Source organism: Rosa rugosa, chromosome 4, assembly GCF_958449725.1.
Source record: "Rosa rugosa chromosome 4, drRosRugo1.1, whole genome shotgun sequence".
Lineage (NCBI taxonomy): Eukaryota > Viridiplantae > Streptophyta > Magnoliopsida > Rosales > Rosaceae > Rosa > Rosa rugosa.
The window spans coordinates 41,601,526-41,624,421 of NC_084823.1; the positions used below are offsets into that span (position 1 = coordinate 41,601,526).

Sequence of the window (22,896 nt, forward strand, 5' to 3'; positions counted from 1 at the left end):
ATATTTACGATTCTTTGTTAATATGCTAAATTGAAGTAACACATAATTTTTTCTATATTTTGATCCCAAAATTTATTCAACATGATTTAAGGATCTTTCAATTTCAGCATTAGTACAAGAAATATTACACCTAAATTTTATTAATTATACTAATATTATTTTTTTTTTTGGGCAAAAGATTGTGTTATTTGTAGAAGACGACTAGAAATGAGTATATTTGTTAGTTAATAAAGTTTGACCCTCCTAAGTGATATTTTTGGCTACGCCACTGCTTTAATTATTATGAATGAATGACAATTACTAATTTTTTTTGTTTACTCTTAATGTTCTATATATAAAAATTTTAATTACATAAGTATAGATCGTTTATACCGTAAGGCGAACGCTCACTAAGGCTCTCCATCGGGCTACATCTTAGTGTTTTAAAACATTGAACAAAACATAACTCTCATATTAGAAAAATATAACATTGTCTATAGGTTTATAAGAGTTTAGATCAACTCTATCAATTACCAATTGATTTTAGATATAACGTTTAAATTACTTTATCATCAGCATGTAAAATGAAGCAGATATCTGAATCTGTTCAATTGGATCGCCTAGCTAGGGTACGGTAATTCTAGAATACAAGGCTCATACAGGTACCAAAAATCTACTCATACACATCAATGAATGCAAGAAACTACTATAACCTTTCCTCGTATTTGATTTCATGTGTTTGTCAAATTCTCATCATCACCACCCACTAGAATAGATTTATACGGTTAATATTTTAAAGATCAAAGTCAAGCCCCCATTCCCTTATCCACAAAGCAGAAGATTAATTAATTAAACATGTCAGCTAGCTGCCAGCACAGACCGGAATGAGATTAATGTTCTGTTTAAATTAAAATTAGGGTAAAGAGGGGACAAATGAGCAGCAGTAGAGGCAGGTCCGGACTCCGGGAACTGTGGAGTTTTGGGATTTAGCCATTTAGGAGACTAATACAGCACATTAATGATGATGCTTCACATGGTATTGTTTCCTAATTCAAATTTGTGAATGATGTTCAATAATATTGATATATGTCTTAGTCTGCAAATTTAAGCACATGCATTGTTTTTAATAAACCCTAATTATACAGCCACAAGGCCCATCGATAATGAACATTGCCTGCTACCCTGCTAGCTTATGATTTATTCTGAATTTTGCAGGTGCATGCAGGCCGTTCTTTCTCTCATATATGCCATCTGAAAGAGAATGAATATATGTTCACTCTTTGTTTCTTTTATCCCAAGTGACGCAAGAAAAAGCCAAGAAGAGATTTACCAAACAACTGAACCCTAATGAGGAAAAGCGACCTAGCACGTCAACCCTTTGGTCAGAAAGAACCGCACTCACTTTCAAATGCATTTATTCCTTTCTCGGCTTCTCTTTCTCTTCAATAACGAGTTCATTTCCCAAGCAAGCATCTCTCTATCTCTCTCTCTCTCTCTCTCTCTCTCTCTGTGTACTTAGATGGACCATCGATCAGTTTATGCAAAATTATGAGTCGATGAGAGCACGCCCGATGATGATGTCTCTTCAGAAAGTCTCATTGCTTAAAAGGGATTCTCATGCTTGACTTCAACTCAAGTAAGAAGATGCTCGCTCTTAGGTCAATTTTCGATAACGACTGAAATTACATTATTTATTCCTCCTAGCTACATATATGTCTCATACTCATTATTAGACTCTCAAACTTGGATCTGTCTATAGGTATTTAAACCCAGCTGCTAGTAAATTTTCAAAATGAAGTACTTCAAGCGGGTCCATCAAATCCAAATCTGCAAAACTACCTTGTTGCTCTTAATTTTCAAGCCTTAACCGGTCGTCCTGCTAGGAAAGCTGAGGTGGGTGATTCATATCTAAAGCAAAGCTGTACGTTTTCCATATATAGTTTTCTCAAAGCATTTTCATATATTGAAGCTGCTGCATGGCTTTGTGCTTCCCAGCCAGTTCTATCTATATATCTGATTTGCCATGGTACAAGGTAGTTTCAATACTATAAAGAAAACCGCAATTGTGAAGGAAACAAGCTTCACTTGATCAGTAGTCGTCTTCTTGCACAGGTATGTCAAGTATGAAATGGAAGTCTTTCCTTTTTTAGGATATGCAAATTCTAAAACCTTTAGTAATTACTGCAAAACAAGGAGACATTTTTCTTTTATCCATCCGGAGGCACATATTCTGAGTTTCTAACCGTGGTGTGTGTGTGTTAGCATTCTCATCGATCTATCTTGGACAGATTTTTATCCTAACATTCTCGTCGATCTATCTTGGACAGATTTGTATCCTAATTAGGAGTTGTCTACCCAGGACCAGTAATTACGTACTCCCTAGCTATAAGTCGTTTTGCAATTGCAATTACATACTCCCTATATATACATACATCTACATAATCTATCTATACATAATGATAAGTTCAAACTAGCTACCACCAGAATGAAGTCCCCATTCAGAGAAAACTTCAGTGTTTTCAATCAATTCCAAAAACGTAGCCTTTCAATGCACGCCTCAGTTCCTCTAAATAACTATATATGGTCTAACTGAATAGTGAATACCATATATATGGTTGCTAATTGATGTGTACTGAGATGACTGGACAACAGGATGAGTAAAAACTATTTTAAGCAATCAGGACACTATTATACTATATATTGAGTGAAAACAACACACCATAATTATTCTACTCAAATGTTGTCATATATGTTTTTTTACCTACCCAACCGGAAATCTCTGCCGTTCACATGTTTACACCATGTCAGGCAACATACAAATGATGATATTGTAATACCCGAAAAATTCAAATTAATGTCCGATGACATTTTGGAAATGATTTCGTGGGCGTGGGCACGAATACGAAGCTTGAAGGAGTTGTGGAATTAGTTCGAACGATTTTATTTCGAAAACGAACGTTATTTAGGGGGTCTTGAAAAGTGACTTCTTATACGTACAGAATTTGGGAAAACTTTCTTCATGAAAGTTGTAGAGCTCGTCGATACGATCTCGTGCATATGTGGAACGCAATATTCGGAGTTCGTATGAATAAGTTATGAATATTTGAAAATTGGGAATTTTCTATAAATATCAAAAAAATGTTGACTTTTTTCATTAAGGACGAAACTTTTCTGTTTTTGCGGAATAGTCCCCCGGATTCTCTCTCTCTCTCTCGATCGAAACCCTCAGACCCAGCGGGTCGTGTTCGACCCGACCCGGCTGGTTCTCTCCCCTCCGGCCTCCTCCAGCCCCGGACCCGGACTCCTCCGTGATCGCCGCTCCACGCCCAGCCGTCCCCTCCCATCGCTTCGCCCAGACGCTGCTCCAAAAGCTGGATCGAAGCCACCCAGACTCTTGATTCGGACCCGGCCGGAAAACCACTTTTCCGGCGTTGCATGGGCCGATCGTTCCCATTTTTGTGATCTCCTCCTCATGCTGATCATCCCCATGTAAGCCTTTCATCACGATTTTGTGTATAGAACGCTAGATCATGGTTTGACTTTTTCGACGTCCCTGATTTAATCTGAAATCTGATCGGACGCACAGGATTAATCCGACTTCCAAGCTTGATCTAGGACGATCTAGGCCAAACCAGACTTAGCTCCAGGTATGGAAGTCGACCACCCTTTCATTTTGAACCAGTTTGTAGTTGGTCACTTTGCCATCTGAGGTGGTTGACCGGCGTTGACCGCCGCGTTGACCGCCCACTGACCACCGCTTGTGGCGGCGCATCAGACCATATTTCGAGTTTTCATTATCTGGGCGATGATCTATGCATCCATACGAGCGTTTTGATATATTACAAGGTTATGTTAGAAAAAGTTGGTAAATAGTGGATTTACGTTTTTACGTTACTATTTACGGTTTTTACGTTTTATCTTCGGTTTACGATCTACGAAGATCAGACCATCGGTTTTACTTCAAATTTTAATATGTTGATCGTATGACTGTCCCGGTGACTTTGTGAGGTCACGGGCGAAGATCTGACCGTTGGATCTTCGTATATTTGAGAAATAGTGATTCGGAAGGCGATTCGTGAGAATCCGACCGTCGGATTTTCATATAATTTTGTGAAGATGTTAGTAAGGGCGATTCAGGAAGATCTGACCGTTGGATCTTCGTGATAATTTTGGAGGATGATCCTAAGGGCGATCCGTGAGGATCTGACCGTTGGATCATCATATAAATTTGATCTGACCGTTGGATCATCATTAAATTAGAATCCGACCGTTGGATTTCTGTATATGTGTGGTCTATGAATGATTTCTAAGTTAAGATCGTGTTTGACTAGGTGGTTGATGGATTGATTGGTGAACGATTTCGGATCGTTGTTTTTGAGCTGTTAAGAAGACGCAGCGGGAATTTAGAGGTGAGTAAACCTCACGTGGTTCATATTACGAACCGAATAAATTTAATTACCTTATTTTGTCGTAATTGCGTGAAAATATTTATGAAATAAATATTTGTTTTAAAATCATATGGACTTGATCAACCACGGTCCATGGGGAAGTAAAATGATTTTTATTATACAAAATGAATTTCACGATTTTCTTGTGTGAACTATAGTTGGTATTAGTGGTCATTCCTGAGTGGGTGATTACGTATATATATATTTACGTGATTATATGTGGAATGGTGTGACATTGAAGAGTGTGGAAATTGGGATGATTAAAATACTATGAATTGAAATTTGACTTATCATATTTATATGTGATGATCATGATTGATGAGTTCTTGTTAATATTCATGATTTACATTGGAGTATGTATAGAGTTGGAGAATGTAGGATTCTGAGGACGAGGTGTCCGAAGTTTGACGGTTATGGATAACCGGAGTGTTTGTGTACTGAGGACAGGGATGTCCAAAGTGCGACGGTTTATTATTAACCGAAGTTGTGTACTGAGGACGGGGATGTCCAAAGTGCGACGGTTTATTATTAACCGAAGTATATGGTGCTGAGGACGGGGATGTCCAAAGCGCGACGGTTATAGTGTTAACCGAAGTATTTTGCCGTTGCTTGACCCTAGGCCAAGGTGTCAGAGGTAACGAGGCAGTTAGAGCTCTAACGTGTTATTGGGATGGACCAGAGTGGTGTTATGTGGGTTGGGTGTTTACAGGACCAGTGTGGTGTATTGTGATTTGAGGATTGTGAAAATGTATTCCTTGTGGTTTCCATGAGTGGGTTGATGTCTCTTTGCAGACGTAATACTGTTGAATTTTACTTGAATTGTAATTTAATAAATCAACAGTTCTTTCTTGTTTACTCATACTGGCTGTAAAAAGCTTACCGGGTTTTGTGTTGTTGCAACTCCCGGTACACTATTCAAATTGTGTAGCGGGTAATCCTACAGGACAGGAGAACCAGGACGGTGATCGTGCGGTTAGAGCAATGGTTATAGTTTTACAGCAATTGTAATAGTGAGGCGAGTTAAGCTCATTTGAGCCTTACAATTTGATTTGGTGGGAGTGTGCTGTAATAAATAACTTGAGGATTTGGGTTATTGTAAATTTGAGAGTTGTGAAGTGTGGTTGTTTGTGAGAAAAAAATTCAGGATGTTAGTTGTAATTTGTTATTATTCATGTTTCGGATTTGAATTGATTATTCAAAATTCGGGGCGTGACAGTTTGGTATCAGAGCGTAAGGTGCATATTTGGTGATGTGTCAATACCTTCCGAGTGATGGCCCGTCTGCAGCGGATCCCCATCGTGTGCTCTTTGGTATTGGCTAAGTCATTGGGTATGCGTGAGTGTTGGGAGTTGTTTAGGCCGCTAGGTCGTTTAGGGAACGTGAATACATTCCCTATAGTATTGACTTGGTTAATATGAATTTGTATTTGACTTATACTGTGTTTTAAGTGTTATACATGTATTAGCCAAGCATACTATACTCCTTAGGTGATGGAGATTCGAAGGGGTTGTACTTAGAACCTTACAGTTGTCTTGTAGGTTCGTATTGGAATAAGTTCAGTGGCTGCGAGTTACAATCCTTGAGGAATAGAAACCTCTTGATTCAACTCTGTTAAGTCAACGAGGATTGTTTTATGGAAATGAGGTTCTTTTGATTGTTGAAGTGTTTGGTTGAAGGCATGGTGTGGACCTATGCTCGTCTGTAATGTGGATACGAGTATTAATCGATAGTAATTTTGCCTTTTTAAGTTGGATATACTAATGTTTTTGAATAGATTCTTGACTCATGTGGAGTTGTGAGTAGTGTTGCGGTTAGGGAAGGAATTATTGCGGTTACTTCTTCCTTGTGCTTGTAAGTTGTTAAGCAGGGTTTAAGGTGCGAGACAAGAATTTTATTTTGTGCTCGATGGTTAGAGAGGAGAGACCATTGTTTTGGGTTGTCGTTGAGTACTATAATTCCTTCAGAATCAGGATTGTTGGTAGAATTGGAATTAGTAGTAGTTTTGGTGATTCTGAATTTGAATTGAGTTCGCGAGATGTGTCTTATATACGTGGTTGATGTTACTTGCATCATTTTGGAACGATACGTTACGATTCACAAGGAAAACTGGATTTGAAATTTATTCATTTGAACACCATGGGTTGATGACCTGACCGTGACTTGTGAATATAGTTTTGTTCAAGTGAATGAAATTGAATTTTGTGGCCTTTGTGTGGTGAACTAGTTTTCTTAAGTTTTGGATCGTAGTATGGAGATGGGCTGCAGTGAATTTGAAGTTGTTGTGTGTTTTAAGTTTAAGTAGGCGGGACACTTAAAGTTTTGCAATGGAGTTGATTTTGGTGTAATTAATTGGGAGAGTTAGAATCAGTTCTTGTGAATGATGTTGGATGAGAGTGTGTGCCTTTGGCGATTGATTTTAGGTGTTATAGTTAAACGCAATTTCGGATATTGATTTTAGTGATTTTGTTAGGTATCCATAGTGGTTCAAGTGAATTACTATGTGATATGGAGTTTGATTTGATTTCTGAATCGCTAAATGTTAGGGATTGAATTGTGGTGAGTTTTTGTTGAAACAATTGATAGATGGAATTATCGAGATTCTATAAGAGTTGTAAGAGTAACTCTAAAAACGTGGGTTTTTCCTAGCTAACTCAGGATGTGTTTAGCTTTATAAATCCCTAATCCTATCGATGAAATTGTTGTGTTTGGTTTGACTCAGAGGATACTAGCTAGACCTCGATGCGACTTAATTGATTGTTGGATTCTTTTTGAGTGATTGTTTTTATTGCATCATTATGAAAGATGTGTGCAGTAGAGTTGTTTATGGTTTTGAAAACAGTATTGGGTGACCAAGGTTCGATCCTTGGTGTTGTTGTTGGTTAAACAAACAGGAAAGAAAACATGCACACCATCTTATTGAGTTTATATTACAAAAAAAAAAAGAAAAAAAAAAAGAAAAAAAAAAGCGAGGACTATGCTATACTAAGCCTAGTCAGCAGCTCCGGATGGGTTGAGGCTGAGCTCAAGAGAAACGTTTGAGCCACTGTGGTAACCGCCTGAGCCACCAGAATAGTAACCAAAAGCGCTACCTTCCTCGGAAGTAGCCTTCAGGTTACCAAAGACGTCCTCGCCGTGCACGGGGAACAGAGGAAGAGTTTGAACCTCCTGGTGATCTCCTCCTCGTTGTTGCAGGGATGTTTGTCCTCCTGTTGTGCCAAAAGAGTTGTACTAGTATTAGTGTTGAAGTGTGAGGAAGAATATGAAACAGAATTTAAATCAAGAAATCCTTCATTACCAGTAGAATAGGTGGAACCAAAGTTGAGATCAATGGATCTACCATCATCAGTAGAACTAGTGGACCCAAAATTGATGTCAATGGATCCACCAGCTGGCCCAAAATTGATGTCGATGGATCCACCAGCACCAGTAGAACCAGTGGACCCAAAATTGAGATCAATGGATCTACCAGTACCAAGAGAACTAGTTCTCATGGGCACTGGAGCAGCCTGATTACACCTATTCATCTGCTTCTCTCGAGCCCTGACGTTCTGGAACCAAAAGTAAATGTTCTTACCCTCAACATGCCCATACTGGTTCAGCTGGAGACAGATCTCGTGAATCTGCTCTGTAGTTGGGCACTTAAATCCCTTGACATAGTAAAGATCCTTGAGGATTCTTATTTGTTCTGGAGTAGGAATCCACCTGGTACGGCTTCGCCAGAAATCCATGTTGGCACTACTTCCAGCTGCTTGGGTGTTTCCTCCCTCCTCTGTTGGTTGCTGTTGTTGTGGTTCCATTTGTTGCGGGGTTTGGAGCTCCATTAGTTGCAGAGTTCGTGGCTCTTGGGTCATGGGGTGAGAGGATGTGTAAATCGAGGAATACATGGTTTAGTGTTTGAGGGAGATTTTGTTAGAAGGATTGGAGTTGTTGAACTGGTGATTGGAGATCTGAGATTCTCAGAGGAAAGATGAGATCGAATCTTCAAATGGAAGAAAAGATCTGAGAAAGAAGGATTGAAGATTTGGAGGAAAAGATTGAAGATCTGAGAGTAAAAAAAAAAAAAAAACTGGGGATTTGAGAAGAGAAAGGCTGAAGAGTTGAGAGAGAAAGACTTGAGCTCGGAAGAAAATTTCTTTTCTTTTGGAGTGAACAGTTTTTCTCCAGAATGCACCTATTTATAGAACAAGGTGAACAGATCTCCACCGTTGGATGAACGATCTCAGAATTTGAATCCACGCGTTGGATTAAAGTCGCCCCGAAACCCGGAAAAGCTGTTGGCGCGTGTTGAGCGTGTAAGGGGACAGGCCGAACCTCGAGACGCTGTGGCAGACAGCTTTAGCCGAAAGTGATTTGCTTTCCGTAAATCACGGAAGAGACGTGTCGTGGCACGTGGAGTGTACCGACAGTTTGTTGTTATTCTATCGCTTATGATAGAATAAATAAAAGAAGTTGCATGGATAGTAACGAGAGCAGCTGGTGCTCTAGTGGTTGAAGAGCAAGGCTCTTGTACAAGAGGTCAGAGGTTCGAACCTTGCCTCTCGTTTATTTTTATTATGTTCGCTTATGACATAATAAGTATAACATTTGTACACATTATATTAAGCACAGCTTGTGCTCCAGTGGTTGGGGGACAAAGGTTTCGTGCGGCAGGTTGAGGTTTCGAACCTTGCCTCCCCCGTTATTTTATTTATGTCACTTATGACATAATAAATATAACACGTGAGCATATATTAATGAAGGCAGCTCTTGCTTCAGTGGTTGGGAGCAAAACCTTCGTGTTCGAGGTCGGGAGTTCGAACCTTACCTCTTACAAATATTTTTGGATCTCGTATATACTTGTTATACGGACGTATATACGGTATGTACGGTATACATACGTATATACGGCCTGTACGGTATGCATACGTATATACAGTTGTACAGTATGCATACGTATATACGGTCTGTACGGTATACATACGTATATACGGTATGTACAATTTCATACCGTAGCCGAGCTGGAAATAGTAAGCCCAATTGTTCGGCCCGATTTGTAGGCCAAAATAGTAAGCCCAATTGTTCGGCCGATTGGTAGGCCCAAATAATAAGCCCAATTGTTCGGCCCGAATGGTAGGCCCAAATGTTAAACCCAAATTGGTTCGGGCCGGTTTAAATGTGGATGGTTCGATTTCTTCGGCCCAATTGGCCAGCCTTAATGCTTAGCCCAAGGATTGAGCAAGCCCAAGTCATCATCACTGTGTGACATGTTTTATTGGCGTGCTTTTGAGAATGATTTGTTTTGAGTGATGCTAATTGAGTAGCGAAACGCTTTGTGGGAGTGTTTATTGTGGTTGTATGCCAGTACAGGATGACGATCAGTGTGAAAACAACAATATGTGCAATGCCACGTGGTGATTTGAGTGTGGGTTGCTTGAAGCAATTGTTGTGTTGTAATTTTGAGAAATGATGCGGTGAAGGAATGTCATGTTGATGACTTAAGTGGGAATGAGGATTTCATTTGTGAATTCTAGTTTTGTGAATTTACATCGTGATGAAAGGATTTAGTGGCCATAGGAATGTATTTTTATACGAATGGCTGTGGCTTTGTGGATTACTACAGTTTTGGGAAGGATGGAGATTCGATGGTTAGGTCAACCTTAATCAAGAGGAATTGACTTACGCTTAAATTTCGGGACGAAATTTCTTTAAGGAGGGTAGATTGTAATACCCGAAAAATTCAAATTAATGTCCGATGACATTTTGGAAATGATTTCGTGGGCGTGGGCACGAATACGAAGCTTGAAGGAGTTGTGGAATTAGTTCGAACGATTTTATTTCGAAAACGAACGTTATTTAGGGGGTCTTGAAAAGTGACTTCTTATACGTACAGAATTTGGGAAAACTTTCTTCATGAAAGTTGTAGAGCTCGTCGATACGATCTCGTGCATATGTGGAACGCAATATTCGGAGTTCGTATGAATAAGTTATGAATATTTGAAAATTGGGAATTTTCTATAAATATCAAAAAAATGTTGACTTTTTTCATTAAGGACGAAACTTTTCTGTTTTTGCGGAATAGTCCCCCGGATTCTCTCTCTCTCTCTCGATCGAAACCCTCAGACCCGGCGGGTCGTGTTCGACCCGACCCGGCTGGTTCTCTCCCCTCCGGCCTCCTCCAGCCCCGGACCCGGACTCCTCCGTGATCGCCGCTCCACGCCCAGCCGTCCCCTCCCATCGCTTCGCCCAGACGCTGCTCCAAAAGCTGGATCGAAGCCACCCAGACTCTTGATTCGGACCCGGCCGGAAAACCACTTTTCCGGCGTTGCATGGGCCGATCGTTCCCATTTTTGTGATCTCCTCCTCATGCTGATCATCCCCATGTAAGCCTTTCATCACGATTTTGTGTATAGAACGCTAGATCATGGTTTGACTTTTTCGACGTCCCTGATTTAATCTGAAATCTGATCGGACGCACAGGATTAATCCGACTTCCAAGCTTGATCTAGGACGATCTAGGCCAAACCAGACTTAGCTCCAGGTATGGAAGTCGACCACCCTTTCATTTTGAACCAGTTTGTAGTTGGTCACTTTGCCATCTGAGGTGGTTGACCGGCGTTGACCGCCGCGTTGACCGCCCACTGACCACCGCTTGTGGCGGCGCATCAGACCATATTTCGAGTTTTCATTATCTGGGCGATGATCTATGCATCCATACGAGCGTTTTGATATATTACAAGGTTATGTTAGAAAAAGTTGGTAAATAGTGGATTTACGTTTTTACGTTACTATTTACGGTTTTTACGTTTTATCTTCGGTTTACGATCTACGAAGATCAGACCATCGGTTTTACTTCAAATTTTAATATGTTGATCGTATGACTGTCCCGGTGACTTTGTGAGGTCACGGGCGAAGATCTGACCGTTGGATCTTCGTATATTTGAGAAATAGTGATTCGGAAGGCGATTCGTGAGAATCCGACCGTCGGATTTTCATATAATTTTGTGAAGATGTTAGTAAGGGCGATTCAGGAAGATCTGACCGTTGGATCTTCGTGATAATTTTGGAGGATGATCCTAAGGGCGATCCGTGAGGATCTGACCGTTGGATCATCATATAAATTTGATCTGACCGTTGGATCATCATTAAATTAGAATCCGACCGTTGGATTTCTGTATATGTGTGGTCTATGAATGATTTCTAAGTTAAGATCGTGTTTGACTAGGTGGTTGATGGATTGATTGGTGAACGATTTCGGATCGTTGTTTTTGAGCTGTTAAGAAGACGCAGCGGGAATTTAGAGGTGAGTAAACCTCACGTGGTTCATATTACGAACCGAATAAATTTAATTACCTTATTTTGTCGTAATTGCGTGAAAATATTTATGAAATAAATATTTGTTTTAAAATCATATGGACTTGATCAACCACGGTCCATGGGGAAGTAAAATGATTTTTATTATACAAAATGAATTTCACGATTTTCTTGTGTGAACTATAGTTGGTATTAGTGGTCATTCCTGAGTGGGTGATTACGTATATATATATTTACGTGATTATATGTGGAATGGTGTGACATTGAAGAGTGTGGAAATTGGGATGATTAAAATACTATGAATTGAAATTTGACTTATCATATTTATATGTGATGATCATGATTGATGAGTTCTTGTTAATATTCATGATTTACATTGGAGTATGTATAGAGTTGGAGAATGTAGGATTCTGAGGACGAGGTGTCCGAAGTTTGACGGTTATGGATAACCGGAGTGTTTGTGTACTGAGGACAGGGATGTCCAAAGTGCGACGGTTTATTATTAACCGAAGTTGTGTACTGAGGACGGGGATGTCCAAAGTGCGACGGTTTATTATTAACCGAAGTATATGGTGCTGAGGACGGGGATGTCCAAAGCGCGACGGTTATAGTGTTAACCGAAGTATTTTGCCGTTGCTTGACCCTAGGCCAAGGTGTCAGAGGTAACGAGGCAGTTAGAGCTCTAACGTGTTATTGGGATGGACCAGAGTGGTGTTATGTGGGTTGGGTGTTTACAGGACCAGTGTGGTGTATTGTGATTTGAGGATTGTGAAAATGTATTCCTTGTGGTTTCCATGAGTGGGTTGATGTCTCTTTGCAGACGTAATACTGTTGAATTTTACTTGAATTGTAATTTAATAAATCAACAGTTCTTTCTTGTTTACTCATACTGGCTGTAAAAAGCTTACCGGGTTTTGTGTTGTTGCAACTCCCGGTACACTATTCAAATTGTGTAGCGGGTAATCCTACAGGACAGGAGAACCAGGACGGTGATCGTGCGGTTAGAGCAATGGTTATAGTTTTACAGCAATTGTAATAGTGAGGCGAGTTAAGCTCATTTGAGCCTTACAATTTGATTTGGTGGGAGTGTGCTGTAATAAATAACTTGAGGATTTGGGTTATTGTAAATTTGAGAGTTGTGAAGTGTGGTTGTTTGTGAGAAAAAAATTCAGGATGTTAGTTGTAATTTGTTATTATTCATGTTTCGGATTTGAATTGATTATTCAAAATTCGGGGCGTGACAGATATAATACAGAACTAACGGGTATAAGGGATACACATACTGACATACAGACTCATTTTCAGTTATATAGGCTTATGAATTCAGCTGCATATACGATCGATGTCTAGCTCAAATCAGTTGTTGTGTATAATGTAGTGCATGCATCACAAGTAAGAGAGTTGGGGCAGCTATTTTCCTTTTCTCAGATCACTTGTTGTGTCGAACATGACATGTAACTATAAAGTTCCATGCAACCCCAAGAAAGGATTTAACAAAGTTTTAGAACATACGAGATATTTCAGATATTAAAAGAGCTAATGGCCTTGTCAACCGGGCTTTCTCTTATGAACGTATATTCATTGATTTCTCATTCATTCGTGCAAACTAAATGGCAGCTCCCATATGATCTCATTCAAAGATATATGATGAAAAAGTCAGGCATTTGCCAATTTTTAACATGCCACAAATAAACAAAGTATACATGCCAGTCTTTTAAGAACTGCATATACTCCTCAATTGACAACTGATCATAAGGTATCACCATGCTCTTTCATGCACAATTAGTAGATTTCATAGATATAGGAATTGCAATAATACTTCATATATATGCATAACACACATCTGACAAAGTAGGGTAAGGCTAGGGTTTCACTGATCATAAACATTTTTTTTTCCTTTTCTTTTTTCTTTGCACAATACTTCAATCATAAACCTTTTCATGAAACAGAATACAATTAACAATGCAAAATAAAGCAAATTACATTCAACAAGTTTCTCCCAGACAATTCAACCAGTACTTCTTAGCCACTTCAGTCCATGTACGTACATAGTCCTCTTGATCGACTAAGTTATTTTTTTATTAAATATAATTCGGTACTCTAACAAGCTGCAGCTGCATTAGCTAATAGTATATATATTGATGATTAATAAAAAGGGCACAAAAGTCGAATAGGTAATAAAGTAATACCATTCTGTTTACCCTATGTACAGCAACGATCAATATATTCCTTTAAAGTACTGTACCTCCTATGATTATAATAGGTAATTAGTATCATGTATGCACTACTTACTGTAGTAATATATATATGTTCTTAATGCTTAGTTTCACTTCCACAGATCAATTTGGCAACTTGATGTTGATGTTGAGGCGGCATAGTCCTGTCCAATATTATTTTCTGGCCTCTTGGATTCGTTGGCTCCCATATTCATATGTACTTCATCACCCACAGGATCAAATACTGCTTCATTTGAGTAATTTGTTGTTGTTTCCTTGGAAGCTTCTTGCTGGTCATGGCTGAGCTGTGATGCAACAAATTTGTCTAGAACTCGCCAATCTGTCAGTTGATCATCAAGACTGTTGTCATTATAAAGTAGTGGTGAGGAGTTGATCATGAGATTCTGTTGATTCATCTGCTGCAATTGCTCCTCTGGCCTGAATGTCGAAGATGGCATTACATGGCATCCATTGTTCCTATGATGATCATAAGTGCCATATTGAGCAACCTTGGGGCTTTCTAATTGAGGGAGCTGTAGAAAAGAATCAGGATGAGGAGGCACAGGCATAGCATTGTACTGCAAATGATGATCAAGTTCTTGTTTGCAGTTGGAGTAAAGCTGGTGATGATATGATGATGATGATGATGTTGTATAAGCAGGGTGAGGAATCATATTTGTCCTTGGAGAATCAAGTTCGGGCATGAATGAGGAGCCTTGGTCATACCAACATGGTGACTCATAATCACCCATTCTCCTTACTGTTGCCAATCGTTTCTTGAAAACCCTACACACAACCCATCCTTCTTCCTGCAATTTTATATGGACAGTTATAGTTAATTAACACCAAAATTTCACTTTAGTAGTAACTTCACTTTTGGTATGAACAAAGAGACATAACTCTAGGTAAATAAAACATAATTTGGGCGTCGGGTGGTATTTGGTATTCTATGATGTCAAACTGTCAATAGTCCAAACTGACAGTTTCTCAACTTAATATTAAGTAAGATGCAATGCACAAAAAGGATTACGTCCAAATGTGGGCTGCCTGGAGAAGGCGAAAATCGATTCCATGATGACCTCGGTTTTCTGTTATGCATATGTAGCATTCTAACAAAATTGCTCATAACCTAGAGTCTTCTGATTAAATGTGTTTAATCAAGTATTCTGCAATCATATAGGCCTAATTTCTTGTGTGATGAGAAGTATTCCATACGTACGGTGGATCTGGTATGTATCTTATATTTTTATTAACTCAATGCGGTAAATCTCTTGTTGAATTATATGTGAATGAAAGGCTTGAACGGTGTGTAAGTGGAGAGGTTCAATCGCGCTAAATATATTTTAGAAACTTTTCCAATAAATTTAACAGAAAATTTACAGCTCAAAAGCTAGAGCGTGAAGAAATTGTTGTAGAGTGAGGAGAGAGATAAAAATACTTGCCTGAGGAGGGCCATTTTCATTAGTTTCAAGTCGATACTCGTGCATGATCCAATCTGACTTCTGTCCATTTGGAGCACGTCCTTTGTAAAACACCAGAGTCTTTCTCATGCCAACAAGGTTGTGCCTAATGTAAATAGCTTTATCTCTTCCAGTTGCTTTCCAAAACCCAGCTTTTGTTGCCCTATTTGTGCGAGTTCCTGTAGGGTACTTTTTATCTTTGTGGCTGAAAAAGTACCATTCATTCTGATCTTCAGTCCCTATTTTGCACAATTCTGTCCAATTGAACAACTACTGTCAGTGCACACTCGGAAGATATTAATCAAAGTCTTTTTTACTCAATTTAATCAATTACTTGATCAACAAGTTTGATGAATTTCTACCTTGAAGATCCCATGGCTCAATCTTATAAAGATCAACATCTCTGATGACATCAAGGTCGATCTTCTTTGAAGCAATCTTCTTTCTAAGATAATAATCAACAAGTTCTTCATCTGTAGGGTGGAATCTAAAGCCCGGGGGTACATGTGAAAAGGTATTCATGTTCTTCAAACCTGCATATATTTTACAAGAATAATTAACATCAGTATGTAGAAAATTTACGGATTCCATAAATATGCATGAGAAAGACCAATAGGAAATGCCATATAAGAGTTTGGGGGGACGTTTAAAAATCACAACTACTGCAGTCGACAATACAACATGTCAAGAACGAACAATGCAATACCTTGTGTGTGAACCAATAGGAAATTGATTAATTATTGATACTGGAAACTTATGTCAAAAGTAATGGAGCAGCTACAACAGTTTATAGCTTTTCCGTGAGTATGTGAGGAGAAACCCTATAGGGCATGAAGAAATCTAATAAGAAATAGGAATCGGCATAAATCTAAAAGTTACCACAACTGAAAGGGGATGATTTGATCAAGGGCATAAAGTTTATTTTCTTATTCTTGCCAGATTTCCTAAGATTCTTTACTAGATTTTATTACAAGGAAAACTGAACTACACCTATACGAGTCTATGGAACAATTAATGCTTATATTATTGGAGATTATGAGCACCATGAAGGAGAAAACTTACTGAAGTTCAAGAAATTTCTAGAATTCAAGAACATATCATTGACATGATTCGAAGGGAACCATAATTAAACCAGCCAAGACACCAAATTTCTTAATTAGGACCTTTTTCTTACCTTTCTAAGGATAACTAAGGTTACCTTACCTTATTTGAATCGTGAATAAGATGAATGACTGTACAGTACTGATGATGTTATGACTTGATGAATCTACTTACGTATGCAAACTTATAATTTAACATTTTAAAAAGATTTTCATGTTAATATTTTCCTAGTCATTCAAACCTGGATGATTAACATTTTCAAAGATTTCAGATTTATATAAATGTGACTGGAAGAAACTCAGGCATCTTATGGGATATTGGCGAAAAAGCAATAAGAAAAATCCGATCAATTTTTGTGGGGTGACCAAAAGTTGTCTCTAGATTGAATTGCATAATTTGAAATGGGGGGAAAGTATAATCATATATACTAAACGAACTCGGCTATCTATACATATTAATTATTGTCTAGACCATTTGAAACTACAAACAATTTGCATGATGTTCCATACTAGATTTTAGTGATACAGATAAGGTTATAGTAAAGGCATACATATATGTTGCTCCTCAATCGACCACACCAAGACACTTTAAACCCGTACCAGAAACAAACGAAACAAACAAAGGATGATTCAAAGATATCTAGGGAAGTCCTTACATAATTCTCAGATATATTTACTGGTAAGCTCATTTGCTGATAGTACTCAAGAACAATCAAAGACGATGCAGCAAGTTACTACATAACCAAAAACAAAATGATTATGCTTGTAGGACTCATCTAAATGATTTTGCTTTTCTTTTCTTTCTTTTTTTTGTAACCATAGTATGACATTATTTACATGTTGGACATAAAGTACAAGTACAAGTATAGCTATCTAGATCCATGCGTGTAAAAAGGATATGGTATGGTGAGTGTAGTGCTAAATTGTTGATTTTTATGAAGAAAAAAAAAACTCTATCAAGTTGAGGAAAAGGAGATTTTTTTTTTTTTTGTCACTGCTTGGGTAAACCATTCCATGGAAGATCAATTTTCATCCAAAGGAAAAAATGCAGAAGATGAACTAATTGTAAGAATAACCGTGCGTTTTTTGCACATAAAATCATGAAAAGGTAAAAAATCGATCGGTTGGTCAAGCAATTCCATAACAAGAAAAGATCCTAGCTTCAACAAATTTTAGCATTCACTTAGCTGTATAATCAATCCGTATCCTGTGAGGCCACACAGATCGCGAAACTAACAAAGAAAATAAAGCAAACCCAAAAGAGAGAAAAAGAGAAGAAGAAGAAGAAGACGATGATGATAATTAATGATAATGAAGAAGACGAAGAAGAAGGGGAAGAGGAAGAAGAAGAGAGAAGAGATAATAACAACCTTCGCTAAATTTGCTGCAGTACAGATCTGGTTGAACCAAAACCTCGTGTCCACCAATCAGCCTAGAGATATAAGATCGAGAGCTAGGTGTGCTCAGCTTTCGTCACTCTTACTTTTTGTTGGTAAAATCCCACTGAGCAAGCAGACAAAGCAGAAGAAGCACAGAAAGAAAGAGAGAAACACAAACAGACAAGCAAACAAGAAGGCCAAGAGAAGACCTCGGGAATTGAGGTGATCTCCTCCTCAACTGATGTACTCTCTGTCTTAAGAAATGTCTTGTCACAATAGAGAGAAAGAGATCAGATCCCGAGGACTGGAAAAGAAGGCAAGGAAAGTGAATTCGGAAAAGGGAAAAGGAAAGCTAAGAATGGTAAAATAGAGAAGAGGTTGAGTTAAATTACAAGCAAACACAACACAACACAACAGAAGAAAACAAAACACATGCCCTAATTATAATCCATCCCTCTCATATATACTGATCGATTACATTAGTTTCTTTCTCTCTCCTCTATCTTTTCAGCGGGCTTGATTGCTGCAAAAGCTTCAAGCTTAGAAAAAGGGAGGCGCTCAAATGGCTCACTGAGAGAGAACGAAGGAGGAGAGAGAAGAAGTGTATAACCTCCACAGCCACCCACCAGCTACTGATGGAGACCAGAAGAGAAGGCTTCAGCTTCTTAATGAGGCTTTCTCTCTCTGAGAGCGAATGAAAAAGATTGGACGGTGAGATCGAGATGATGAGATCGTTTTGGTTTTCTCTCTTAAATATCTTAAACGACAATGAAGGACAAAGGATAAATCTATTAAAGGAGAGTGTTAAAGAAATTAATCGATGTATGATGATGACTATAAATATATAGCTAGATTTGTAATCAATGGAAAGGATATTTTTGATAGTGGTGACGGGTGACCTTGACCTCTCTCTCTCTCTCTACCTGAGGTGGCGGTGAACATTCTCCCGCCCAAAAAGTTATCCCTGCCCTAGCTTACTTAGCCCATCGCTTTCAGCTAGTCCTTCTATATACTACTGTTCCATTAATTTGAGAGTTGAGGCTACACCGCGTGATGTGCACGCCCAGATTAATTATAATAGGACAAAAATATGATTATCTAGCCACCCCTTCTAGATGCTAGCTGCAATTTGAGACTTCTATGAATTTAAGATTTAAAATCAGAGATTTCCTCTAAAAAGATGAGATATGGTACTTATGTCTATGTTGTTTTAGATTGTTGTTCAATTCTTTTTCGGATACGAATTTTAAATTCTAAATTCTCACCTCAGAAGTTCGCAACGTTAAATCTACACGTATCATAATGAGGATTTGCTGACCGCTTTAGTATTAATTGTTCGTACTATGTCCAAAATGATATTATGTCTATGTTATTTTAGATTATTCTTTAATTTTCTTTCTATTATGAATTTTAAATACCATCCTCAACTCAAAAGCTCGCATTGTTTAATTTACACGTATTAGATCAAGGATATGTTGGTTGTTTTAGTATTAAATGTCCGAATGACCGTTGTTTCTTATCCTCATATCATTTTTTCGGCGTGTGTAGGAAGATTTTATCGGAGCATCATACTCCCCCTTCCACATTCATACCGTCAAGCCAATATCACAGCCTAATTGTATTAGTTGTATTTATGTTCAAAATATATGATATTGTCTTAAGGGCTTAAAGGTTCACTATTTGGGGCTCGTAACACCATTTTTTTTTAAAGTAACACCGTATTAGCACCCAAATAACTAACAAACAACCCTACTAACGAACCTTATAGAAACATAATATATACGATTATTTATATGTTAGTATATTAGACGTCACAACCATTACCAACACCCTACTTTAATAGAGTTGTCATAAGAGAAACACAAACACCCAACTCGATAGTGTTGCACTCCAAACCCTAAACCAAACTAGCTCAATCGAGCCCGTAACAATGAACAAAACAAATTAATCCCAAAAAGTGGATATAAACAATGCAACAAATTCAAGAAAGAAAACCTTAAATTAATAGAATTTTTATTATCCTATTCCTCACCAGCAATTGCACGCGGGCTCTGGTTGGTTGGTCCGCAATATTCTATGTTTGTATTTCCCTTGATGACCTGGACCCCACAACCGACCCTAGACAATACGGACAGCGACGCCTCTCCTCTCCTCTCATCGGCTCGGTTCCGCTCAAGCCGGTAGATCGAGCCAGTTGAGACAGTCCGACATTGAGAGTCAGGTCGTTTCGCTGTGTGTGTTTCCGTGCCCCTGTGGTGGTGGAGAGTGGGGCCCAGGGACAACGGAATGATGGCCGGGACTGGGTTACGTGGCGGCTGATGGTCCGGCGTGGGCTAGCCCAAGAGATCATTAGGCTCACGATTTCCGTGCAGGCCGGTTTATGCTTGTGGGGCCCGTCCCGTAATCCCGTTATGAGCTCGACTTAGGGGTCCCACGCTCGGCCATCTTTTTTGCAGGAGAAGCTTACGCTTTGCCTACTTACACATGGAGAATGACTGGTACAATTTACATTTCTTACTTTGCTAACCCTAAAGCAGTTGTCCATCATCAACCTTCTCAAAATGGAAAATTAGTAATAGAATTACTCTGTAAATAGAAAGAGAATGAGATCAATTATTATTCACACTCCTTTTTTAGTTTAAAACTTTAAATTAAAACGCAAAAGGAAGTGTGAAGTAATTTTAAGAGAAAAATGAGTGTGAATATTACATTTTTTGTATGTATTCAATTTTTGAGTTGTCTAACGCATTTTCACGATAAGTTCTTATTTAGTCATTCTTCAAAGAGAATCGATTGCATTACAAATCAATCAGTAGGACGCCGTGACATTGTAAGCTACGCAAGAGAATACATATAAAAGTTTATAATGGATAGATTACATGCGTCGAATTGGGAAAAAAAAATGATGTACCAAAAATCCTTTGAAAACCCTAATTTGAATTAAACTATGTGATCAAGCATGTCTAGAATCGAATTAAAACTCTTGGGAAAATGAGAATATCCAAAAGATTAAAATTTATTAAAAAAAAAAGACTCGTATTGGGATTAATTATCAAAATACCAATATATAAGTTGAGATGCTCGAGATTCAATGGAAGTTGTAAAGTAGAGATAATTGGTATTTCAGTTCATAGAAAAAATATTGTGTATTTGATATGTACCGGCTATTGTTCTATTCAATTATGTTAGAAACTAAATTCGTATGTGATGACAAAAGTTCAAAGTTCATTTTGTGTGAACTTAGAATTTAAAGTTTTAATATAACAAGAATAAATGACATTTGAAGTGAATTTAAAGTTTTAAGATAATAAGAATAAATGCCATTTGAAGAAAATGATACATTGTGTTAATATACATCGTAATCGACTATTCAATGCATTTATTCTCCTCCAATAATTCTTTTTCGGAAATTAGGATGAATTTTCTTAAGTTTACTAATTGTTTTATATTAAATTTAGGCAAACCCACCATCTTTTTTTGTTATTTTTTCCCGTCTATCGGGGCGGTGCATTGCCTTTGGGTTTTGGGGTCTTTAGGGTAAAGGAAATATGTTAAATGTGATATAATAGTTGAATAAGCGTGTTTCGCTGTAACAAGCTAGTAAAGAAAGAAGTGAAGCTAAAGTCTCACACGTGATCCCAGTGTCACTTAGGACCCATGCTTACGTGGAGTTGAGTATGGTTTCAAGTTTAAACTCCTATTCGATCAAAAGGGTTTCATTGCTAGCTCTTCCATATCGATAATGATAAGTTTATCTAAGCTTAATTGAGTTAATGGCACCAAACACCAATAACCATAAGACAAGGTATAGTTGCATGCACTAAAAAACTCAATGATAAACACAGTGATGCACTTAATTGTTGATTTCAATTGCAATAATCAATCGAAAGCATTACTTTAATATTGATAATTAGGAGTTTTGGTGCAACAAATATTAATCCTTGTTGATGATGTGTAATTGATAAAGAGTGACGCCATTACAATGGCTCCCATTGAATGAACAAGTTGTTTTGGGATGGCAATAGCCTTATTCGATCGCCCTCTTCAACTTCCTAAACTTGAAATGCCTGAACTTTCCTTCTAAGCTTTTTACAAGTTACCAAAACAGATAGCATGCATGTATGAGTAAACCGGCCAATAGAGAGCTTGTAGTAAGTGAAATGGACATTGTACGTTGGACCTGAGACCAATTTCGATCATTTGTCCAATGTATTTGTACAAATTTTGGAAAACAATAGCAATCTGCTATTACCATAATCATCTGTTTATGCATCTATTAATTACTAACAGAATTATCATGATTTTGATAAAAATGATTGATTATTCGTTAAAAAATTATTAATGAAGCATGCATTATGTGATAATTGAACGTAAGCCGTGAAAAATGAAAATTAGTGCCTGTAAGTTGTCGCCTGTTGGTTATTTGGAGTGACTGACATTGTGGAGGCTATAAGTTTAAATCTTAATGGCATATAATATTATAATGCATGGTATGAGGAAAAAATTGTAATTTTTATTCAAAAAAAAAAAAAAGATAATGAATATAAGTGTTCTTTCATACTAATGTGGATGCAAGCTTGGTTGTTCATAGATGCGTCAATGACCATCATAAGAAGATGTAGACAGCAGAGGCGCTCAGACTAGGGTTAGGTTTTTTTTTTTTTTTCTTTTTCAAAAAACTTATCCATTAATGACATCATGCATTCTTAATATTACTCTTGTGTCTGGGCGATACGTATTCCAAGTAGGGCTGTCAATTCCGACACGCGACTCGAAACCCGCACGAAATAAAGCGAGTTGAACCTGCACGACTAAAAAGCGGGTCGGCCGCGGGTCAACTCGTCATGACACATTTAATAAACGGGTCAGCCGCGGGTCAACTTGCCAACACAAAGTGAACCCGTATAACCCGATTATGCTATACTTCTTGAAATTTTAGACAATGGGAGTATTTGATCCTAATATTGGACAATTTGAAATATTTTGCTTCATCATTATTGGATTTAATTATTTATGATATTTAT

General features: G+C 38.0%; 1 protein-coding gene and 1 long non-coding RNA gene across 3 annotated transcripts; one reads left to right on the forward strand and one right to left on the reverse strand.

Annotated features, from left to right (window-relative positions):
• The first annotated feature begins 1,243 nt into the window (after positions 1-1,243).
• On the forward strand, positions 1,244-14,162 carry LOC133742172 (uncharacterized). 2 transcript variants are annotated; one of them, XR_009862390.1, is made up of 4 exons: positions 1,244-1,615; positions 1,739-1,872; positions 1,975-2,091; positions 14,056-14,162. It is a non-coding gene; the product is annotated as an uncharacterized LOC133742172 (long non-coding RNA). The 2 variants fall into 2 exon arrangements; XR_009862389.1 differs by having other exon boundaries at positions 1,739-2,091.
• Positions 13,602-18,482, reverse strand: LOC133742171 (NAC domain-containing protein 7-like). Its single transcript, XM_062169848.1, has 4 exons — positions 17,864-18,482; positions 15,756-15,926; positions 15,376-15,647; positions 13,602-14,742 (listed from the first exon to the last, which is right to left on the reverse strand). The coding sequence occupies exons 2-4, from the start codon at positions 15,913-15,915 to the stop codon at positions 14,044-14,046; spliced, it is 1,131 nt and encodes a 376-aa protein (XP_062025832.1). The 5' UTR covers positions 15,916-15,926; positions 17,864-18,482; the 3' UTR covers positions 13,602-14,043.
• Positions 18,483-22,896: the final 4,414 nt, after the last annotated feature.

Bases quoted from the DNA above. Each gene is read 5' to 3' on its own strand.
- LOC133742171 (XM_062169848.1), bottom strand. From the start codon at position 15,915: ATGAATACCTTTTCACATGTACCCCCGGGCTTTAGATTCCACCCTACA. The intron at 15,648-15,755 runs GTAGAAATTCAT...TCAATTGGACAG, and splicing joins TGAGCCATGGGATCTTCAAG to AATTGTGCAAAATAGGGACT. The intron at 14,743-15,375 runs GCAAGTATTTTT...ATAAAATTGCAG, and splicing joins ATGAAAATGGCCCTCCTCAG to GAAGAAGGATGGGTTGTGTG.